Source organism: Phocoena phocoena, chromosome 3 (genome assembly GCF_963924675.1).
Source record: "Phocoena phocoena chromosome 3, mPhoPho1.1, whole genome shotgun sequence".
Taxonomy (NCBI): domain Eukaryota; kingdom Metazoa; phylum Chordata; class Mammalia; order Artiodactyla; family Phocoenidae; genus Phocoena; species Phocoena phocoena.
The window spans coordinates 31,812,288-31,834,246 of NC_089221.1; the positions used below are offsets into that span (position 1 = coordinate 31,812,288).

At 46.3% G+C, this 21,959-nt stretch overlaps 1 protein-coding gene across 1 annotated transcript in view; it reads left to right on the plus strand.

Moving 5' to 3' along the window:
* The window catches only part of EGFLAM (EGF like, fibronectin type III and laminin G domains), a 170,472-nt gene that overhangs the window by 127,374 nt on the left and 21,139 nt on the right, over positions 1 to 21,959 (plus strand). The window contains exons 13-17 of the mRNA XM_065874357.1: positions 1,770 to 1,959; positions 10,550 to 10,675; positions 11,797 to 12,040; positions 15,524 to 15,635; positions 19,719 to 19,835. Coding sequence (XP_065730429.1) covers positions 1,770 to 1,959; positions 10,550 to 10,675; positions 11,797 to 12,040; positions 15,524 to 15,635; positions 19,719 to 19,835 — 789 coding nt within the window. The remainder of the gene's footprint in view (positions 1 to 1,769; positions 1,960 to 10,549; positions 10,676 to 11,796; positions 12,041 to 15,523; positions 15,636 to 19,718; positions 19,836 to 21,959) is intronic.

The window sequence follows — 21,959 nt, forward strand, 5'->3', positions numbered from 1 at the left end:
CAAAACAGACCTGAGATGAGGAGTCTTATGCAAATGATGCACGAAAAAAGGGATCCCAAGGCTTCCCTGGTGGCGCAGTGGTTGAGAGTCTGCCTGCCGATGCAGGGGACACGGGTTCGTGCCCCAGTCCGGGAAGATCCCGCATGCCGCGGAGTGGCTGCGCCCGTGAGCCACGGCCGCTGAGCCTGCACGTCCGGAGCCTGTGCTCCGCAACGGGAGAGGCCACAGCAGTGAGAGGCCCGTGTACCGCAAAAAAAAAAAAAAAAAAGGGATCCCATAGGAAACCTGTAAGAGAGGGGGTTAAGATGAACGGGGGAAGGGCAGAAGTCAGTAAGAGTGAGATCTCAGGCAAAGTTCATCAGGATCTGGCTTTAGCCTGATCCCACAGGGGAGCTCTGGCATGTAAGTAGTACCACGGAGTGATGCCAACCCAAAGCAAGGGAATTGGACTTTCACACTTAAGCACCCATTAAAACTTGTTAAGAGCTGTGCCAGGGGACTGCAGACTCCAGGATACCACCAGTTCTCTGCATGGGCAGGCAAAGCAGCCTCCAGAGGCCCAAAGACAACCCTCATTAGAGGGTTGTAAAGGCTAGGCTCAAAGACTATTGCCTGGGATGTTGTGAAGGGAGCTTCAGAGGAGCTACCCACGCCTCTGATGCACTTAATGTTCCAAACAAGGAGAAAAGGATTTAGCTGTCGGGCTCCTGCTGTGGTCCTGGATCAGGGAATAGGGCCAGAAGGGTGAGAAAGGGATCCAGAAGAAGTAAATCCTGAGGATCTTGGTGAAATAAGCCAACAGGGCACTCAATTCATCTCACAAAAGCTATATATGCCAGTGGCTGGCAAAGAATTAATCCTTAAAATCCACTGTAAATACTTTAAAGCTGCCTAGCTCATATTTAATATACTATTTACAAATGATTCTTATCTATTCATTAGAAAAGCAATGATTAGATGTTTTACTTACTGAGGGTAAAGATTACATTTCAGTGGCTTACATTCTAGACATTTTATAACTTCTCGCAGCATACCTTTTCCCAACCTCCTTCTCTACCCTTTAATCCAAGCAAATGAGATATTTCTGCAATAAAAATAACAAATAACCAAGAGCACCTTAATTCTGTCCCACCTAATGTTCAGCTCTGTATTTTGTAACCTCAAAATCTACAATCCAGATTGTGGTTTAGTCTAAGATTGGAAATGTCCCTACTTAGCTGTCATAACACTTGAAAAAAATTGTATCCATGAGCAAATTTCAAAATATTTTGCAACTCAGTCTTGGCAATTTCCCTCTCCCTCACAAATGCCTCTTGCAGGATATAGTATAAAGGTGACTAGGCCAGTAAAAGGGTAAACGTTAGCCCACGTATACACAAAATTAGTATTATCACCTTTTGAGACACAGAATAGCCCCATGACCCATCCAAGATACACAGTAAATTGGTGTCAGGACTGGAAAGAGAAAGTTGTTTTGGGGATGCCCATCGTGGTACACTGCCTGTTGGGTTGCTCCTGGCTCTAACCCACCTTCCCTTCCCTTCTAGGTTCCAAAATCATCCCTTCTCGAAAGACAGCCCTCTGAGAAGCTCTCTTGAGTTTTCTGTGGTAGCCGTGGGTTTAATTTTCCAGGAGGACAGTGACTTAAATACAGATGGAAGAAAACATTAGTGCTATAAATTGCATCTTAACCATGTCCCTCATGAAAAGCTGTTGTGTTTTAGCTTTTGACTTTGTGTAGTGAGTTACTGTTTCCATCTTTCTTAAAGGGCCAGTACAGTAAAATTACCTTCCAGACGCCTCTCTATCTTGGTGGGGCTCCCCGTGCCTACTGGTTGGTGAGAGCGACAGGGACAAACCGAGGCTTTCAAGGCTGTGTACAGTCACTCACTGTTAATGGGAAGAGAATGGACTTGAGGCCCTGGCCGCTGGGGAAGGCACTCAGCGGGGCCGATGTGGGTAAGTGGTTGCCCAGTGGGTGGGATGCTCTCGTGGGACTGCCTTTCTGCTTTGGGCCAGGGTGGGGAGAAGCTTCATGGGCTACAACCCTAGGCAGATGGTTAATGCAGAGCTTTAGGAGGGAGGTGGGCCTGAGGGGTGAGGTTGGTGCTCTGAAGACATGATGACCTTGAATCTGAACACTCAGACGTGGTAAATAAGACCAAGTGTGGACCAAACCCTTGGTTGTGTCCTGCTGTCATCTTGGTGCTCTTCATGAAACGTAGCCTGGTCTCATCTGACAAGGCAACAGCATTTCAGCCCTTTCACCCTTCCTCACCCAGTCCAGTGGAAGAACCAACACAATAATGTAGAAAGATCTTTCGTATACTCTTTGCTTCTGAAAGAAATGGCCACATTCCAATTCTTGGCCACCGTGCCAAACAGGTTCTTGACGCCCTCTCATTTATTCTTCATACTGACTCAAGGAGGTAGAGATTATTATTATACTTATTTTATACATGAAGACACTGGGACTTGTAAAAGTTAAAGAACTTATCTAAAATAGGGCAGAACTAGGATTGTGGGTTTTTTCTATTTTCCTTTTTTTAAATTAAGATTATTTTTTGAGTAGTTTAAGGTTCACAGCAGAATTGGGGGGAAGGCACAGAGATTTCCCATATGCCCTCTGGTCCCACACACACGTAGCCCCCCACCCCCCAATTATCAACATCCCCCATTGGAGTGGTATATTTGTTACAATTGATGACCCTGTTGACACATCATAATTGCCCCAAATCCATAGTTTACATTATGGTTCACTTCTAGTGTTTTATGCTCTATGGGTCTGGACAAATGTATACTAACATATATACATCATTATGGTATCATACAGAGTATTTTCACTGCCTTAAAATTCCTGTGTGCCCTGCTTATTCATCTCCTCCCCCCATCTCCAACCCCTGGCAACCACTGATCTTTTTATATTCTTTATAGTTTTGCCTTTTCCAGAATGTCATATAGTTGGAATCATACATTATATAGCCTTAATAGATTGGCTTCTTTCAGTTAGTAATATGAATCTAAGTTCCCTCCATGTCTTTTCACAGCTTGATAGCTCATTTGTTTTTAGCACTGAATAATATTCCATTGTCTGGATGGACCACAATTTATCTGTTCACCTACTGAAGGACATCTTGAGTGCTTCCAAGCTTTGGTAATTATCAATAAAGCTGCTATAAACATCCAGGTTTTTGGGTGGACGTAAGTTTTCAGCTCTTTTGGGTAAACACCCAAGAGTGTGATCGCTTGATCGTGTGGTAAGAGTATGTTTAGTTTTGTAAGAAACCACCAAACTGTGGACTGTATCATTTTGCATTCCTGCCATGAATGTATGAGAGTTCCTTTTGCTCCACATTCTGGTTAGCATTTGATGTTGTCAGTGTTCCATATTTTGGCCATTCTGATAGGTGCATAGTGGTATCTTGTTGTTGTAATTTGCATTTCCCTGATGACATATGATATGGAGCATCTTCTCACATGTTTATTTGGCATCTGTATATCTTCTTTGGTGAGGTATCTGTTAAGATCTTTGGCTCATTTTCAATTGAGTTGTTTGTTTTCTTATTATTGAGTTTTAAGAGTTCTTTACTTATTTTGGATAACAATTCTTTATCAGATGTGTCTTTTGAAAATGTTTTATCTGTGGCTTGTTTTCTCATCCTCTAGACATTGTGTTTCACAGAGCAGAAGTTTTTAATTTTAATGAAGTTCAGCTTATCGATTATTTCTTTCATGGATTCTGTCTTTGGTGTTATATCTAAAAATTCATTGCCTTACCCAAGGTCATCTAGGTTTTCACCTGTTATTTTCTATGAGTTTTATAGTTTCATGTTTACATTTAGGCCTGTGATCAATTTTGGGTTAATTTTTGTGAAGGGTGTAAGGTCTGTGTCTAGATTCATCTTTTTTTTTTTTTTTTTTTGTATGTGGAAGCCCAGTTGTTCCAGCACGATTTGTTGAAAAGACTAGGATTATTTTTAAAGAAATAAGGACATTTATTCCATCACTGAAGGCAGCAGATAGATAATTCTAAGGTTGGTTAATTCAATGAGTGTTTTAGTCAGCTAGGGCCACCATAACAAAATACCACAGACTGGGTGGTTTAAACAACAGATATTTATTTTCTCACAGTCCTGGAGGCTGGAAATCCAAGATTAAGGTGGTGTCATGTTTGGTTTCTCCTGAAGCCTCTCTTCTTGGCTTGCAAATGGCCACCTTCTCACGGTGCCCTCACATGGCCTTTTGTCTGTGCTTGAATCCTGTGTCTCTCTCTTTTCTTATAAAGACACCAGTCAGATTGGATTAGGACCACTCACATGACCTCATTTAACTTTCATTCCCTCTTTAAATGCCCTGTCTCCAAATACAGTCACATTGGGAGTTAGGGCTTCAACCTATGAATTTTGGAAGGACACAGTTCAGTCCCTAACAGTGACTCAATGACGTTAGAATTTTGGGTTGGTATCTCAGTGGTTCTCTTGTTTTTCACTCATAATCCCAAGACGGTGCCACAACTCTGAGCATCACATCCTCATATGACATTGTTATTGCAAGAAATGGCAAGTTCCTCTCTTGGGTCTCTTTGTTCTCCATCTTCAAGATGTCATTTTGAAAGAACGCATGGTGAATACCACGTGCGCACAATCTAGCTCTACCATTCACATTTGCCTGCGTTTGCTCTACCACATATGATCCTATTCCGCCCTCTCTCCATTTCTGAGCCAGAGCTAGGATTCGATCTTCATGACTCCAAGTACAGTTTGCTTGTTTTGTTTCTTTGTTTTGTAACCAATATTAGTTGAGCACCCACTACAGGTAGCCACCATCCAGAACTACTTTAATCTTCTCGAGATTCCTACAAAGTAGGTGCTATGATTAGTCTTAGTGTTTACAGATGAGAGCTGGTGGTTCAGAGCAGTTAAGTAACTTGCCTAAGGTCACACAGCTAGTAGGTGGTAAAGCTGGTAAATGGTGACCTCAGCAGTTCTGGCACCAGTGCCTGCCCTCTTAACCACATCTGCCACGTTAGAGGTTCCTGAATTGGTTTCAAATTGCTTCCTTCTACTTTTCTCACTCCTAAAGGTGACACCATTGTTAAAACTGCAAAAGATGGAGTTTACTTGAAAGGAAAAGATTACTCTCCACCCGTTATTCCCTATGTTACTTTTTCCCTCAATTGATCACTTGGTCAAAGCAAACAACAGTAGTGACTAAAGCTATTGCAAAGGCTCCCGCTGTGGTAAGGTGAGAACCAGCGAGCCCACGAGAAGTCTCCTGTGCTGTTGAAGAGTCTGGACTCTGAAGGCAGATTGCTTGGATTTGCCAGGTCAGTTAACCTCTTTGAGACTCAGTATCCCCATCTATAAATAGTAACTGCCTCATAAGATTATTTTGTCCGGATGAGTCACGGTGCATACAGAGTACTTAGAATAAAGCCTTGCACATAGCAAATATGTTGTAAGTGTTTCCTGTTGTTGATGTTATTATTAATATTCTGACTCTACCGATCCACAGGGTATAAGCTGTTTCTTCTCTCTTCATTGAATTCACAGGGAAACAGCCCTGAAGGACAGATCTGGCAGTCTTGTAATCTCTGACAGGTAGTTAAGAAGTTGCAAAATTGAGTAAGGGCCAGTTTCTGACAGCGTTTTAAATTCTCACCCGGTACAATACTAACCACTCCATGGAGCAGATAAACCCGGAGGACCCACCTTGCTGGCTCTGGGATCCCTGGGAGCAGCTATTGGATTATTCTGTTGCTCTCTGTCAACCTCAGTGGCAGGCATTAGTCACATGGCCTTTTTTTTTTTTCCATTTCTTCCCATTTTCCCCTCTGGGGTACAAGAACAGGGCTGGCTATCCTTTCTCACCTCCATATTTGTTTTCCTTTGAATAAGTCCTCTGGAAGTTCAAGTTCCTATAACTTAAATGCAGTCTCACCATGGGGGAGACTGGGCTCTTGGAAACAGCGGTTAATTGCCCATGGAGATGCAGGCTTCCAGAAGAGGGTGAGGACAGTTGCAAGTCATGGCTCCTTCCGTCTGATCTCTAACTTGGCCTTGCCGGCTTCAACCACAGTTTTTTCTCTGTCCCACCTCCCCAAACCCAAGAAACCTGTTTCCAATGGGCCTTTCTTACTCAACCCCTCCCACCTCATCTCCTTCATTAAATTATGTCCAGCTATTGGATTCTGTGTGAACTCACATTCTAGAATAGTCAGCAGTCTCAGCAAAATTTTGTATTCTCTGGCCCAGACTTTTCTTTTATTATCTCCACCCAAATTCTCCAACCTAAGCCACCACCACTCATTTTTTCCAATCCCTTCTTGGATCCCCGCCCTGCAGTGTCACAGAGCCAACTTCCCAAGTTATTCGAGACTCGTGAGGTCTGCAGGGGCCACGGGTCTCACTATGGCTTATCACTCTCTTACTCTTTCTTCCACTTGGTAAATACTGATTTAAGCTCCTGTGCTGGTCACAGCACTGGGTGCTTAAGATAAAGCAATAAACAAGACAGGATCCCAGCTCATCCCTCCTGTCATAACTCTCCCTAGGAGAGACCAAATTAATCAAATAAACATCACAGACATAAATGTAAAATTACAGTTTGGACTGTTACAAAGGGGAAGTGCAATACTAATGTATAATAGGGAGATGTATGGGCTGGGGGTCAGGAAAAGCATTTCTGAGGCTGGAATGTGAAGTTGATATCTGAAGCAAGAGTAGGGGTTAAAAAGCAGAGATGAGAGGGAAGTGCATTCCAGGCAGCGGAAATGCCCTGTCCCAGTGGGAGTATGAGGGGAGGTGGGTCTCATGATCTTGTCTGTGTTTTGCAACGATCCCTCTGACTATAGACAGCTTTTTGGAAAGGGTCTTCATGGGGGGGGGCATGTAGACCAGCTGGGAGGCTGTGCAGGAGTTCAGATCAGAGATGATGGTGGTTTGATCCAGGGTGGTAGTGGTGACACACTTGACAGGTCCTCAGGAGGGGAAATAGACAAGCCTCACTGTTGTGCTGGATTGGGGGACGAGGGGCAGGGCGGCTCCTCGCCGTCCGTGGGCTCCTTAGTGTATTCCAGTCCACCTTCTCTTCCCTCCTTGGGAGCCTGATCTCTCTCCTGCCCCTCACTTCATTATCTTGCATAAACTTACCTAACAGCTGGTGTATAGGAAGTATCAGTGTCAATAAAAGTTATTTTATATATGGATGATGCGGTCCTGCCAGCTCCCCGTACACATGATCTGGCACCCCCTTCCTCCTACTCTCAGAGTTGAGAGTTCTCCTTTCTCAGACTAACCTTTTCATCTACACTCTGTACCCATCCTTCCCTATGTTCCTGGGACCTTGCTGCCGAGGTTGTCACTTCTCAATAACCCAAGGCTTCTTAAGCTTTCATATGCCATGGACCCCTTTGGCAGTCTGGTGAAATCTATGGACCTCTTCTCAGAAGGATGTTTTCAGGGCTTCCCTGGTGGCGCAGTGGTTGAGAGTCTGCCTGCCGTTGCAGGGGACACGGGTTCGTGCCCCGGTCCGGGAAGATCCCACATGCCGCGGAGCGTCTGGGCCCGTGAGCCGTGACCGCTGAGCCTGCGCGTCCGGAGCCTGTGCTCTGCAACGGGAGAGGCCACAGCAGTGAGAGGCCCACGTACCGCAAAAAAAAAAAAAAAGAAGGATGTTTTCAAATGCAGATAATAAATATACATGATAGGAAAAAATTATATTGAAATAAAGCTATATAGTAAAGTTCTGTTATTATAGTAATGTATGTGCTTCCTTATAAAGCATTAAAGAACAGGATTCTTCAATGGTGGGTGCAGTAACGACCATGCTGTCAAAGGAGCGATGAGAATAAATGGTGTTTTGAGATACTCGCAGCAAATGGAAAGTGATTCGCCCCATTCTCAGGGCCATTGGGCACAATTCACAAGAAATGCTAATACTGGAGATTCGTTACCTCCATTAATAAGTAAGGGAAATACTCAAGTCCAGTTAGAGACCATGGAAAATAAAGAGAAAGGTTTTTCCCCATCAAAGTTCATGGACGCCTTGCTCTAGCTTATTCACACCCACTCAGGTCCTCTCCAGCTTCAACCAGTGCCATGTTTCCGTGAGCCTGGACCCTTCTGATTCGGGAACCCTGCGGACTTGTCTCCTGTCTTTCAAAACCTGAGTCCAGCAACCCTCCAGGCCCCCTGTCTGAACTTCCAGTGCTGGGGTTCTGCCTTCCACTGCAAAGCAAAGCTGCTCCCCTGAAGCTGTGAGTGGTTCTTTCTTTGCAAACCCCTCCTGGACCTCTCAGCGGTATTCACTTGACTCCTCTCTTGGCTTTTGCTTCCCCTGAGCTTCTGGGAACCCCCCTTGTCTGGGTCCTCTGTGTCCTTCATCTGTTCCCCCTTTGTCTTCTCTGCCAGTTCCTCACCCTCCATTGGTGCCCTGGGATTTCCAGGGGCCCTTCCATCCTGTCCTCTCTCAAGGAGCGCATATGTGCTTGGTATCAGGGTCGCCCCTACCTTGCTGCGGCCCCTCCAGCCCTCACCTGTGTGCAGGAAGGGCTCAGCAGCAGATGCTTCCACCATCACCTTATGCTTAAGTTGAACGAAAGCCAGCTGCGCTGCTCATTGGCAGCCAGGTCCTGTTCGCAGCCTCCCTCGTTTCCTTCCTCTTGCCACTCTCCTTTCGGTCTTCCCAGCTAGAAGCCTTGAGGTTATGCTGGAGTCTCCTTCCACCTTCAACTTCTAGAATGAACTGGCTACTCCTGCTTGCCCTGTGCGTCTTTGATTGTTCACTTTCTCTCCATTTCCTCTGCGATCACCCTCTCCAGCCGCAGTTTACTTCCCCGTAGGATTTCTCTCCTCTTTCCCACCCCCATGGCTCACAATCTATCTTGCATACCATTGCCAGCACAGTCTTGCTGAAACACTGCTTTCATCCAGTAAACATCTCTGGCTGGCTTTCAACGCCCCTCCCCGTCAACTCCCACCTATAAAAAATAGTTACAAAGCAAATTTGTAAAATAATTTTCCCCATGTGTATCTAAGATAAGCCAAGGACTCCACTTCTTCCTGTGGGACCAGCCCTTCTCTGAGAAAGCCTCCCAGCCCACAGAAATCGGTGGAGCATGGGGACCTGTGAGAGTTTGGCTCTCTAAATTCAAGTTTGCCTCTCTATGGAGGCTGTGGCTGCTGGCAATGTTCTCAGGGCTGTGGCTGAAAAAAAAAAAGAGACCACCGTCACTTCTGCCTGAACTTCCAGTGGCCCCCAGCTGGAATTCATAGAGGCCAGCCCACCTGGCTGGAGGGGCAAGCCATCTGGAAGGGCTGTAATCAAATTCTGTTATCAGCTCCTGGAGGGGCTCTCCTCTCCTGGGTACACGGTATGCCAAGCCCTTCCCCCTCCTCCTGAGGAGGCTTTCGGAAAAGAAACGACTGGATCCGTTCAACAAACACAGATGACTGATGACGAAAGGATGAGAGACTCCCCTGTTGAGATGACACAATCAGGCCACGGGGGTTCCTCATCTCACGGGGCGGTGGGGGGCGGTGGTAGAGGGGTGGAGGAGGGCGGCTACCAGCTCCCACGGGCGTCACATTGGAGACTGTGCGATGCAGAGCTGGACCCCTCGTGGCTCAACCAGAGATGCACCCCTTTGCCTCCATCCCAAGAAAAAGGGCTGTGGTCTCACCTTTGTAGTTCTGGGCCAGGTTGTGGCCCATCTGCCTAATTTATTTCTTATACACAAGGAGAAAAGGAAGAGCAAAGGAGCAGAAGAAAAGCAGCCCAGGAAAAGTCAGTTTGTTTTCACTTCATCTGGTGACCTACACTTGAAAAAGACCAAGTGTACCCTTCACAGGTCTCTCCGATGTGTGTTTGGTAGAGAGAACTAACCCATCTGATGTTGAACCTTTCAGCAATTTTTACTTCCGGTCACCTTGCTGTCCCTCATAAGACTGTAACCTTGAGTTTAGAAGTAGAGATTCTGGAACCCCCTGCTAAGGTATTATGGAGCCCCCCCCCACCCTGCTCCAGACAGATGAGTTGACAGTCCAGGGCAGTTAATAAGCTTCGACAAGGCTCCTTACCTCCTTCTGTGCTTATCTTGCTTGACCCAACGTTCAACCAAGAAGGCGGGCAGCACTTAAGGTAATTGGGGCCAAACAAATGAGAACGCTTTTAACATAAACACTCTGCTGACATTGGAGGGATGGTAACACACTCTTGTGAGAACAACAGCGAGATGAGTTACAGGCAGAAACAACTCTGTCATCCCTGTCAGTGGTCATAAAATTGCCCAGTTATTTATTAGTTGATTTACTGTGTCCGCCATGTTTTAAAGCATCCCTGTGGCTCTTCATAAAGAGTAAACCAAAATCAAATTAAAATGAAGGGAAGTTCCACTTATCCTGAAAGCTGGTTTGCAGTTGTTCAGAGGAGCAAATCAACAGGAGTGGGGCATGAACTGTATTTGTTCAGAATCGTGAGCTGTGGGCGTGCTCAGTCTTGGACTGGCTCACGTGATGAATTGGCTCTGTCATTCCCATTCTGTATTTAGGGGAATGCAGCAGTGGACTCTGCGATGAAGCCTCCTGCATCAATGGTGGCACCTGTACAGCAAGCAAAGCTGACTCCTACATCTGCCTCTGTCCCCTGGGATTTAGAGGTCGCCACTGTGAAGATGGTGAGGAAGAAGCAAGCTGATGACGATTTGTCTGCATTGTTAATTCATGTTGATGTAATTTTTCATCAATGTACTTTTAGCAAGGTCCCATATATTTTTATGGGATTAATGTTGCTTTGTTGGGAGGGACGGGAGAATCTTTTCTTTAACCATGTTGGAGGGTCTTCAAGTGTCAGAGTGGCAAACCAGCCAAAGACAAGTTCTCTTTAAGATGGTCCTGGACCAGGCTTTGGTGGGCTCATCTTGGCCCTCAAATAGCTTTGAAAAGCCTATATTTGTGTAGTTTGTGTCAGAATTTGAAGCATTCACAGCCCAGGCTCCTTAGAATATCTGATGGTTTCAGAGCAAATGTCGGGAAGGTACACACAGAAACATTAACAATGTGATGTTTCTTTCTCTTTGTACTGTTCTGCCGAATTATTCTACCTCTCAATACTGTATATATTGATTATATTTATCTATATACACATATGTGTATACATACATATAAACACACACGCACACACAAATACACACATATAATAATGGAAATTTTGAAAGATTTAAAAGATTTTGGAAAACCCAAGCAGAGTTGATCATGTTTTAACTTTTCTGCCAGTGATTCAGATTTGAGCCTAAGACACCATCCCGGGGAAAAGTTTTTTTTAACACTGTATAATCTCAAATTTCTCATCACCTAGAAGAGGGCGTTGTGAGTCAGAGTAAGCCAAAGCCATTACACACCATCCTCATATTTCTGTAGCCGAACACACTAACAGTTGATCTTTGCTCACATCACTGAAGGTCAGTGGGGGGAGTGTGCTCTGCCCCACGTAGTCATTCGGGGACGCAGACGCCTGCCTTCTAGTGGCTCTGCTGGGGCCTTAGAATCCTCCACTGATTCCTGCATCCAGCCAGCAGGGGAAGAAGAAAGAGCAAGTGGAGGATGGAGGGAAGCTTTAGGGGTCAGACCTGGAATTCTGTGTACTACTCCCACCCACATTCCAGTGGCCAGACCTCGGCTACACCACCCACCTGTCTTCAGAGCAGCTGAGGAATAGAGTTTAGTTCTGTACCCAGGAGGAAAAGAAGATGCTGGTTCCGGCACGGAGGGATTTCTAACCACCTGCTTGTTGTTTCAGCTTTCACCTTGACCATTCCTCAGTTCAGAGAGTCTCTGAGGTCCTACGCTGCAACACCCTGGCCACTGGAGCCCAGGCATTACCTTTCCTTCACGGCGTTTGAGATCACGTTTTGGCCTGACTCGGATGACGGCGTCCTCCTGTACAGCTATGACACGGGCAGCAAAGACTTCCTGTCTATCAACATGGCAGGGGGCCACGTGGAGTTCCGCTTTGACTGCGGCTCTGGGACTGGTGTTCTCAGGTAAGGGGCTGAGACCGTCAGGGTCCCCCTCTCCTCAAAAGCCAGACAACAGTCACTTTGCAGAAAGACAAATTTGTCATCTACCAGCTTGCTCTCTTCCTGTCTTCCTTACACAGTTATCTTTTCTGAAACCCGTCCTGATTCATACAGATGACGTGCTTCCCAGAGATGATGCTCTCCTACTGGCAAGGTTTCCTCTTCTTGAATAACTACCCAGTCCTCTCCACCTAAGGCCATGCAACGCAATCAGCAGAAATGTGATAAATAGTCAATCAGTACCTTGCTCAGAGCATCACTTAGTGGGCAAATATATGACAACTAGTTTAAAAAGCACCAATAGAAATGTAATGAACAGAAATTTCCTTGGTGACCTCACTTTATTTATTTATTTTGTCCATTGGAAGTAGTGTGTATCAGAGCCACAATCACTTAAAAACAAAGCTTCCCTGGTGGCGCAGTGGTTGGGAGTCCGCCTGCCGATGCAGGGGACGCGAGTTCGTGCCCCGGTCCGGGAAGATCCCACATGCCGCGGAGTGGCTGGGCCCGTGAGCCACGGCCGCTCAGCCTGCGCGTCCGGAGCCTGTGCTCCGCAGCGGGAGAGGCCACAACAGTGAGAGGCCCGCGTACCGCAAAAAACAAAACAGAAACATCAAATTATTATTCATCTGCCCTATTCCCCACAAACGTCCTATTGATAGAAGCTTAACAAGTTGTTTCCATTAGATTAAGAGGATTTCAAAAGGACACCGACTTCCTCACCAGCATTGAGTGAACACACCGTGGCATTACATTACACATGCTCATACGTGAATAAATACATAATTGTCACGTAATCATTCATTGCTGTGCATCGATAGATTGGGGTGGCCTCACTTTAAATTTTAACTTTCCTCTTGCTTTATTTCTTTGGTGGCAACTAGTTATTTGGCATGGCTCTTATTGTTCTCCATACAGAGAAGCTGATAGCAAATCACCAGCAACTGCAAAGACCCTTCCCTGACCATCGTGCTTGTGAAGGCTGTGTGATGACTGGTTTCAATAGCATGGAGTAACTGAGTGCTTCTAAAGCGCTTGCTGGTGTCTGCAGGTTGGGTTCTGGGTTATCAAAACTTTCCTTCTGCTATCTAGTTTGTACTATTCATTGACTTAGCAGATCGATTGTTCCCATACAGTGTGGTAGCATCCTTGTGAATCCCTCAGAGCCTGCAGCTGGGAGGCGCAGATATTTTTCTTACTTGTTTATGTCTCCCTCTTCTCACCGTGTTCCTCCCATGGTAGTTTTTACCTTCAAGCGGGAGGCCTGCTAGTCTAATGCAGACATGCCTCATTTGGTGATTTCTTCGCTTTTGAAACCCACAGTGGTGTTCTGTTCAACGGTGCCCTGCGGCAGGAAATCGGTTAGTCTTTGTCGTTGTGTTAAAGGAAATCGTGGGCTGTGTTGAATCACAATTCCTATTGCTGGACTGTCGTTTCTAGAAAGGGTTTGTCGCTGAGATCTTATAGCCACGCGTTGCCCTTAACTGCTGATCATTTTTCATGGCTGATGGGAAGTGCTCACTGCATTACGTTTCAACAATTCTTTAAAAGGACAGTTCATTTTTGTCCTCAAGAGCCGAATTCCTACACATCAGTGAGCCCTCCCACCTTGGGGAATGGACACTTTCGTACCTCTGGTTATGCAAGAACACCCTATGTCTCAAGACAACTTTGGTGGGTATTTAATTGATTCAATTTACATACGATTATGCAAAACAGTATAAGCTATTCACTTAGAGTTATTTGTCAGGTCGAGAAAGGAAGACACCTTGAATATCACCTTGTACTTTCAAATGGCCTCCTCCTGGATGAGGAATGAACAGAAAGGGCTGGGGAGGGTCAGGGCTCATCGGCCCTCCTCCTGCACAGATTGCCCCCTGCCCCCTGCACCTCGACAGTGGCAGCTCCAGCTATGGGGTCACAGTGGAACCTTAGAAGTCCAGCATTTCCCTCGTTCATAATTCTGTTTCTATTTTTGACAAGAGGTGTTTTTCTTTTTTTTTTTTTCACATAAGTTATTGCTTCCCTGCCTGTCAGGAAAGGCTCCTGGAAAAAGAATTCTTTAGTATTAGGTGTGATGAAAAGGAGGCAAGAACGCAGAGATTCCAAGGAACAGACCACCGTCTGCTCCCCTGGGCCATCCCCTCTCCAGTGTAACTGACCACACCGATCACGGTTAGTGTTTCAGACGGCCCTTTGGAAGATGTTTATTCTGAAAACCAGTTCCAAGACTTCCTGCTTCATTAAGACAATTCAGTGAAAGGCTCAACTACAGGAAGCTGTGGAATTGGCCAAATCATTTTAACTTTAGGGAAAGGGTAAGGTGGTCTGAACTTGATTCAAAAATCGAGACAACTGCAGTGAGCTCATAATGGCCACAGTCAGTCTCCCTCTGCTGAGGGAAGCAGCGTGTGGACGGGGAATGACCTCTACGCCACAAGAACAGGCTCAGGCGCCGTTCGTTATTATGGAGATGGGCTGCTGAACAAGATCTTTATTGCATATTGATGGAGCCAAGGTGATTAAATTCTAATTGCTAAGGACAAACGGCAAAAGCATTTGCCAGAGCAAAAAATCAAGTGAGAGGGTGGAGACCTTTCAATAATTGTGCCCATTGGTATTCCTGGTGGGTTTCTAAAGATGATCCAGGACCAAAAAATAATTGGGAGGTTCAGTGAAGGCCAGGAACTATAGAGACATCTTTAGAAGCGCAAATGCAATACTTATACCCTTTTACACACCTCGCTGTAAAATGTAACATGTAAAACTCTTATCAATATCATTTAAACTTCAAGTGTTTCCATCTTGAATTAATAACTGAATTTTTAAAGTACTTTTAATCCTTTTCACAATATCAGACAACATGGAAACTGTCCCCCCAGTATTTTATTATGAAACATTTCAAACATATAGAAAAGTTGAAAGAATTGTACAGTAAAATCCTTATACCCACCACCTATAGTCTACAATTAACATTCTACTGTATTTGCTTTATCATGTATCTGTTTATCTTTACATTCCCCATCCATCCATCCACCCATCTTATTTTTTATGCATTTCAAAGGATGCTACAGATATCAGTACATCAAGGAATCTGTTTTACATCATAGCCTATACAATTTTCTCTTCTCCAAAGCTTGTATGCAACTCTGATCACACTTTAGCCTCATGTCACCCCTCATCTTGAAAACCAGACTGATCCTACCCCCATTTCAGACTTGTTGTAAGGAATAAGTAAAATGATAAGTGAGATACTTACTCCTCCCATGAAGGGGTCCCATGAATGGAGCTAGCACTGCTGTGTTTACCAAGAAGGAAAGAAGGTTTTTCTCTTTGCTGAAGGGAGTGAGGTGCCTAAGGTTGGCACGTTCCACGTGAGCCAGGTTGGTGGACATCATTTCTAACACCAGTGGTGCTAACCCATGCTCAGTTTCCTTCCTTCAACAGGAGTGAAGAGCCCCTCACCCTGGGTCACTGGCACGAGCTGCACGTGTCCCGCACAGCGAAGAATGGTATCTTACAGGTGGATAAGCAGAAAATAGTGCAGGGAATGGCGGAGGTAAGAAGGACGTCACCTCCTAACGGCTTATGTGAATGGGGTTACTATTTCCTCCCTGTCTTGGAGATGAAAGTGGCAGCATAATGATTAAACACAGTGCCAGTTTACCTGGGCTAACAACCAAGCTTCCCCCTGGGCAAGTTCCTTAGCTTTGCAATTCCTCAGCTGTGAATGGGGATGATAATAAGAGGGGCCTCATAGGGTGGTTGGAAGGATGGAGTGAGCTAATGCAAATGTAGCGCTCAGAAAAAGTGCCCGGCTACCTCCATGCCTCCCAACCTCTGCCTTTGTTCATGTTCGTGTATAAGGAAGTTCAGAACACAACTCCAAGGCAGGGCCAGAGATGGGGTGGTCGCACAGCTGACAGACTCTGAAACCAGACTCACGGGGCTCAAAATCTAGCTCTATTCCTCACCAGTAGTGTGAACTCAGACCAGTCCCTCGATCTGCCGAGTTGGTGTTTTTGCATCTAAAAAATGGGGTAGTGGTGACACAATAATGATGTCTCATAGAGTTGTGAGAATTAGGATAACTGTATTTATAGAACACCACAGAACCTGGCATATGACCAGCACTTTGTAGCTTTACTTATTGTTAAAAGTGTGCTATCATAGTAGCCTCAAGAGCTCAGAATTTCCACTCAAGTTTATAACTTTCATCCATGATTTTATTTCCAAGGTCACGTTCAAAGGAAAAATGACATTTTTAAGGAGGGATAAGAGAGATTTGCTTTAAACTGTAACCTACTGCGATTCTGTACACGTACGAAATTTACAGACCCCTAAAACAGAGGGGACTTTAGATTAGCCAGGATGTTCATTACAACAGTCTTCATTTTGTGCATCACAGATTTAAAGGGGGCATCGATGAATGTGGGTGTTCTGATAAGAAAATGAATTGATAGAGAAAAGAAAAGGAAGGAAAAAGGACTCTTGGTGGTAAGAGGTATTTGGTTGAGGAGGAGAGAAGAAAGAAGGACACACATGTCAAGCAGGCAGCTTTGGGGACAGCAATGGTGGGTGGTCCTATCAGAACCAAGGACCTCCGTGGGAATTAGAAGAATCAGAAACTGGGCTCTGCTTCAAGAGGCGAGTACCTTAGAAAACATCCCATATATATTTGTGGAAGGAAGGAAGGGAGAGGGGAAGGGAGGGAGGAAAGATGGAAGGAAGAAAGGAAAGCAGGGAAGAAGGAAGGGAGATGAATAAAAGAAAATGGATTTTAATGGGAGAATGGGAGTCACTTCTTGTGTAATCCAGAAAACTCTAACAGCTGACTTTAGTCCAAGACAAGATCAGAAGCTCACAAGCATAGATCTGTGTGCTGACTTAATAACATAAATTCAAAAAAGCATTGTATCGCTTTAGGCTCTAGTTACCAACATCTGTAAAACAGTAACAAAAACTTAGGATGGGCATGTCTGTAAATAGTGGGCTTAAGGCCTTTGATTCTAAATAAGGAACCCTTCAGGAGGCAGTATTTACCATTGGGATCCTACAGTGAAGAGGTAACACAAAGGTAGAAACCACACCTCGGGTTCTGTTACTATCACGCCAGGGAATGAGAATTAGACAATATGGTAAAATTGTGTCCTCCCTATTGGCTCTTTGAACGGATGGAGCTGACCGGAGGGCTGCCCACCTGGAAAGCAGTATAAACATGTGGGAGGGAAGGCGTGGCTGTTGTGTGTGCATTTGAGGGTGGTTCTTGTGAGGCTGCCTTGAGACAGGAGTGGGAAGGCCCAGTGCTTGATCTCCAGGAGTTAAACCGTAATCAGATCACCCCGCAGGGGTCTCTGCCCCCGCAGCTGTCCTGTCCACACCGTGTTCAAAGGTGTGGCTGAGAGGGGCAGAGGTCTTGGAGTTTAGAGATGGGTGGGGTCAGGGATTAGAGGATACTGTTGGGGGCTATCCCAGCCCCTAAGTATCCGGGCCAGATTCCTGGCTGCACTGAGAAACACCAACAGTGCAGGGTGAGCCAAGCTATGCAGACTTAGAGGAAAGGCAGTGCTTCCCAGGGCTTCAGGAAAACCCAGCCGGGGCGTTTGCTCAGGTTTTCCAACCACTCCCAGCCGAACGGAAGCGGGAGATCCAGGCCCAGAGCATCCCACCGAAGAACAGGCCCACCTTGGTGGGTCTGTTTGTTTATCTCCTGCGGTCCTGCGTGGGCGTGGCCGCTGCAGCTCCGCCTCTTATCCACCGGCCGGTGGCGGGGGAGGATTTTGATGGGCAGCCAAAGGGGACGCCTCTCACCCCATGAGACCCCGCCCCGTTCGCTGGACCCAACCAAGAAACTGCAAGTGTTTTCAAAACAGCCTGTTTCTCTGAAATCCCTTTGACCCTGCAGGCTTCCTGCTTTCCTCCTAGTATTTTATTTTAAAGACAAGATGGAGATGGGTTCATGGGGGTGTGTGCTGACAGCTCCTGTCTGGTTCTCTGTTTCATGGGGCCACAAGAATTCGCGAAGCCCTTCTTTGATGACCACCCCCCTCCACCTCCCCGCTAGTTAAATAAGAACCCTCGAAGCTGCCTGAAGGTTATTGACGGAAGGCAGTTCAATCTGTTTAATCCAAGACCTCTCTGCTTCTAACTGGCTGGACCCCACCACCGTGAGTGCTCCCCTAGATGGAGCTCCCTCCTCTCTGTCTCCATCGCAACCAGACCCCAAATCCATTCTCCTCCCTCTGGCCAGTTATATTCCTAAAACACAGTCTGACTGTTCTCTCTCCTGCTGAAAACTCATTGCTTTTGGGGTGAAATGCACATTTCTATCCATGCATGATCTGGTCCCTCCTTGCCTCTGCCCTATACCTACGTGCCCCCTAAGCCCCGAGTTTGTCCAGCGTCTTTCTCAGTTCTAACTCTCCCTAGTGCACCTCCCCACTCCCTATGTCTGCGGTAGAGTATGTGATGCCCCCTCCCCGCCAGGTGCACCCAGAGTCACAGGGTTAATCTTACCTGCCCGGCCACTTGTCTGTGTTCACCCCAGCGTAAGCCTCTGGAGGGCAGGGACCTGGGCTTTCTTATTTCCTGTTGTCTGTGCAGCACTTAGGACCTGGGACATAGTAGGTACCCAGTAATATTTGTTAAATTATTAAATGCTGCTACTGTTTGTATTTCTTTTGATCATAAAGGAAACAATAACTTAAGTTACCCAAAGTGTGTTCATCCCCCAGAGGTCTCAAATGTGTGTTATCTTAGGACATTTTACTTAACTAAGACTCATGTTTAAAGGAGTTTAGACATTACATCTCACACACAGCTTGTTATCTAGCCCAGCCATTGGGTTTAGGCTGTTGAAGTGACCAGAAGCAGGGGCAGCCTTTGGGGATTGACAACGGGGAATTCTCCGAGAAGCTGGAAAAGAATTTCTCTGCCCTTGTATCTGATAACAAGGAATGCCTCCCACCTGCCATGCCTTCCCTTTCTCTTGGCCTAAAGAGGTTCTATCTTTACCATTAGTGAATATGCATCCAACTCTAGGCAAAGTGCTAAATCAGTGGAATCTCAGCCGCCAGGACAGGCTAGACTGTACTGTACACATAAGCCCCAAATAGCACCACCTTATAATAAGGAGTTATTTCTCACTCACGCTACATGTCCGTCAATGGTCAGCTGCAGCTTTCATCTGAGACCCAGGCTGAAGGAACAGGGCGTGGGGGAAGAGGGCATGGTGAACCCCTCCTGGCTCCGAAAGCCTCTGCCCAGAAGTGATTAACTTCTCTTCTGCTCATGCTTTATTGACCAAAGCAAGTTACATAGCCCCACTTGAGATTGACAGGTTGGAGTTAATCTTCCTACAGGGAGAGGGGTATTGATGATGGAACAGTCTACGATATTCGCTCGCATTTTATAGATGATGAAACTGAGTCTCAGAAATGTCAAGAAATCTACTTTCCAACAGGTGGTAAGTAGCAATGCAAAACAAGGCAAAGGTCAAGCCAATGTGTAGACAGATTGTCATGATGAGTCTTGAGACTGCCTCTGCCATTTGCTCCCTGACAGGAAACCAAAGGTACCTTTGATAATCTTAACCATTTTTTTCTGAAGTTGCACCGTGTTTTGTTTTTTCACCTGTTGGCAGGGAGGCTTCACCCAGATTAAGTGCAACTCGGACATTTTCATTGGCGGGGTCCCCAATTATGATGACGTGAAGAAGAACTCAGGCATCCTCAAGCCATTCAGTGGGAGCATCCAGAAGGTACAGGCTTCCCTTCCTCATGTGTATTGTGTGACCTTGACCGCAGACAGTGGAATTGAGAACTTTCAACCTGCTGCACCCAAGAAAGAAAGCTTGAGAAATTTTTAATGTTTTTCAAGCTATATTTTTTAGTGCTCAGAGCATACCTTTGCAACCCCACTTTCTTATAACATCTGCTCCTAGCTATATCCAGCAGACATCCCATGAATGCAACTCAGTGAAGATGAATTTGTACGACACATCCACTAAAATATCCTGGGATTGTTGAGGAAGGCACCTGGCACCGGGTCGCTATAGACACTTCTACAAAAGGGAAGGAAGAGGATGGAGTCTCATAGGGACTCCTGCTTCTCTTTGGGGTCACTTTGCTTTCTGCTCAAGGCAAGACCCAATTGTTTTCGCCGCCTCCACTTCCATCCCCACCACCATGATTTAACAGTTGTTCATCAATCAAGTAACCATATTCTTGAGCACAGATTAAAGTCCTTCCATAGAAGGTCTGGAAAAAATCCACTCAGCTAGTAAAAGAGACGGGATGCTGACCCCATTCATATCTGTCTCTTATTCCTTCTCTTGGGGCTGTCCATGATCCCTCCAGTCATGAGATTATGTTCTGTCTGCAACAGATATGCAGGTTGACCCACCAACCCAGATTTCCAGGACCACTAAACACTGGGGGAAAAGACTTTGAAGAAAAGCACATCCGTTTCCTGGATGTTAGCAGTATCCTGTTTGCCTTTAGCAACCACTGGAGGAATGGGGGCCACTGATCCCTTCAGACCTGCAGCAAAGCCAGGAGAGGCTAGGATGATGGAGGGACAGTGAGAGAGGAGGGTCCTCTCACGATTTGCACATCTGGACTCTGGGAAGGGCCCCTGGGGCTCTGTGTCCCAGTGTAGGGCCCAGAAAAGGGGCCCAGGCAATATTTCCTCTCTCTGGTGTGCTTCCCTTTGTTGCTGAACTGTGATATCAGTGACACCTCAGTTCGGACCGTTGTCCCTCCAGGAATGGGGGTGGGGACATGGCCCCCATCGGCCACGTGTGTAATCACGGGTTTGAAATTAGGAAGCGGGCTGAGGTGCTAAGAGGCTTCACCTTCCTTCCTACTGTGTCAGGTTTTGCCCCTTCTTCACGCAGCACACACAAGCCTTTCCTCCTTACTTCCTGGAAAGGTCCTCCTCCCCTCCCAGTGACCCAGTCATCGGCTCTGCCTTACCCTGCAGTGGGCCGCGCCATTCGTGGCTTGTTCAAGTCCTGCATTCTCAGCAAGAAGAGGAGACTGCGGAAAGATTCTGGCTCTTGTCCGGCAGCTTCTGAGATTCAGGGCTAGGGAAAAGTTTTCTCCCAGCTCTCCTGACACTCTCTAACAACTAGGCAAACCTGTGGAAACATGGGTTAGTGGCTGGAAGTGCCATTGCTAATCTCTTAGGACCCCCTGCGTGGTGGACCTTCCCCTGGGATGTGTTCTCTCTGTCTCTGAGTTCAGCAAAGCCTGTGAGACTTTGAAGTACCAACAGCTCAGGGCCAAGGCACACTCCGTTTGTTTATTTGTGTCTGGGGAGACCAGTAACCTCACCCTATAATTCATCAGTTTCACTAAAGCCCCATTGCAGGGAAAAAGGGTGAGAGCAAAGAGCTCTCTCGTCTGGTGAATATGTACAGCGGTGCTAAGAATGTGACCTGTTTCACTCCAGGGAAGAGGATGTGAACAGGAAGGGGATTCCAGAGTGTCAGGGGAGGGAGGAAGCAGGAGGGAGGGGGGCAACTGCGGGGCCGAGATGGTGGAGCCGGAAGAAGCGGCAGAGAACTCTGGCCAGGACGACACAGCAGTACAATTCCACCACCTCCAGACGCGATCACCCGCCCTTGGATTCCTGCCTGTGCAGCATTTTGTGTTGTGTTCTTCCTTGCTCCGCTTTACTACCAGCATCTCTCAACCTTGGCCGCACCTTAGAATCACCTGGGAAGCTTTTGAAAGTTACCGATGACTCCACCTCACCCTCAGAGATTCTAGTTCACTTGGTCTGGGTGGGGCTTGGGCATGAGTATATTTCTGAACCCTCCCACCTCCACCTCGGGTGATTCTAATATGTAGAATTAGAACCCTAATTTTGTGGTTATTGG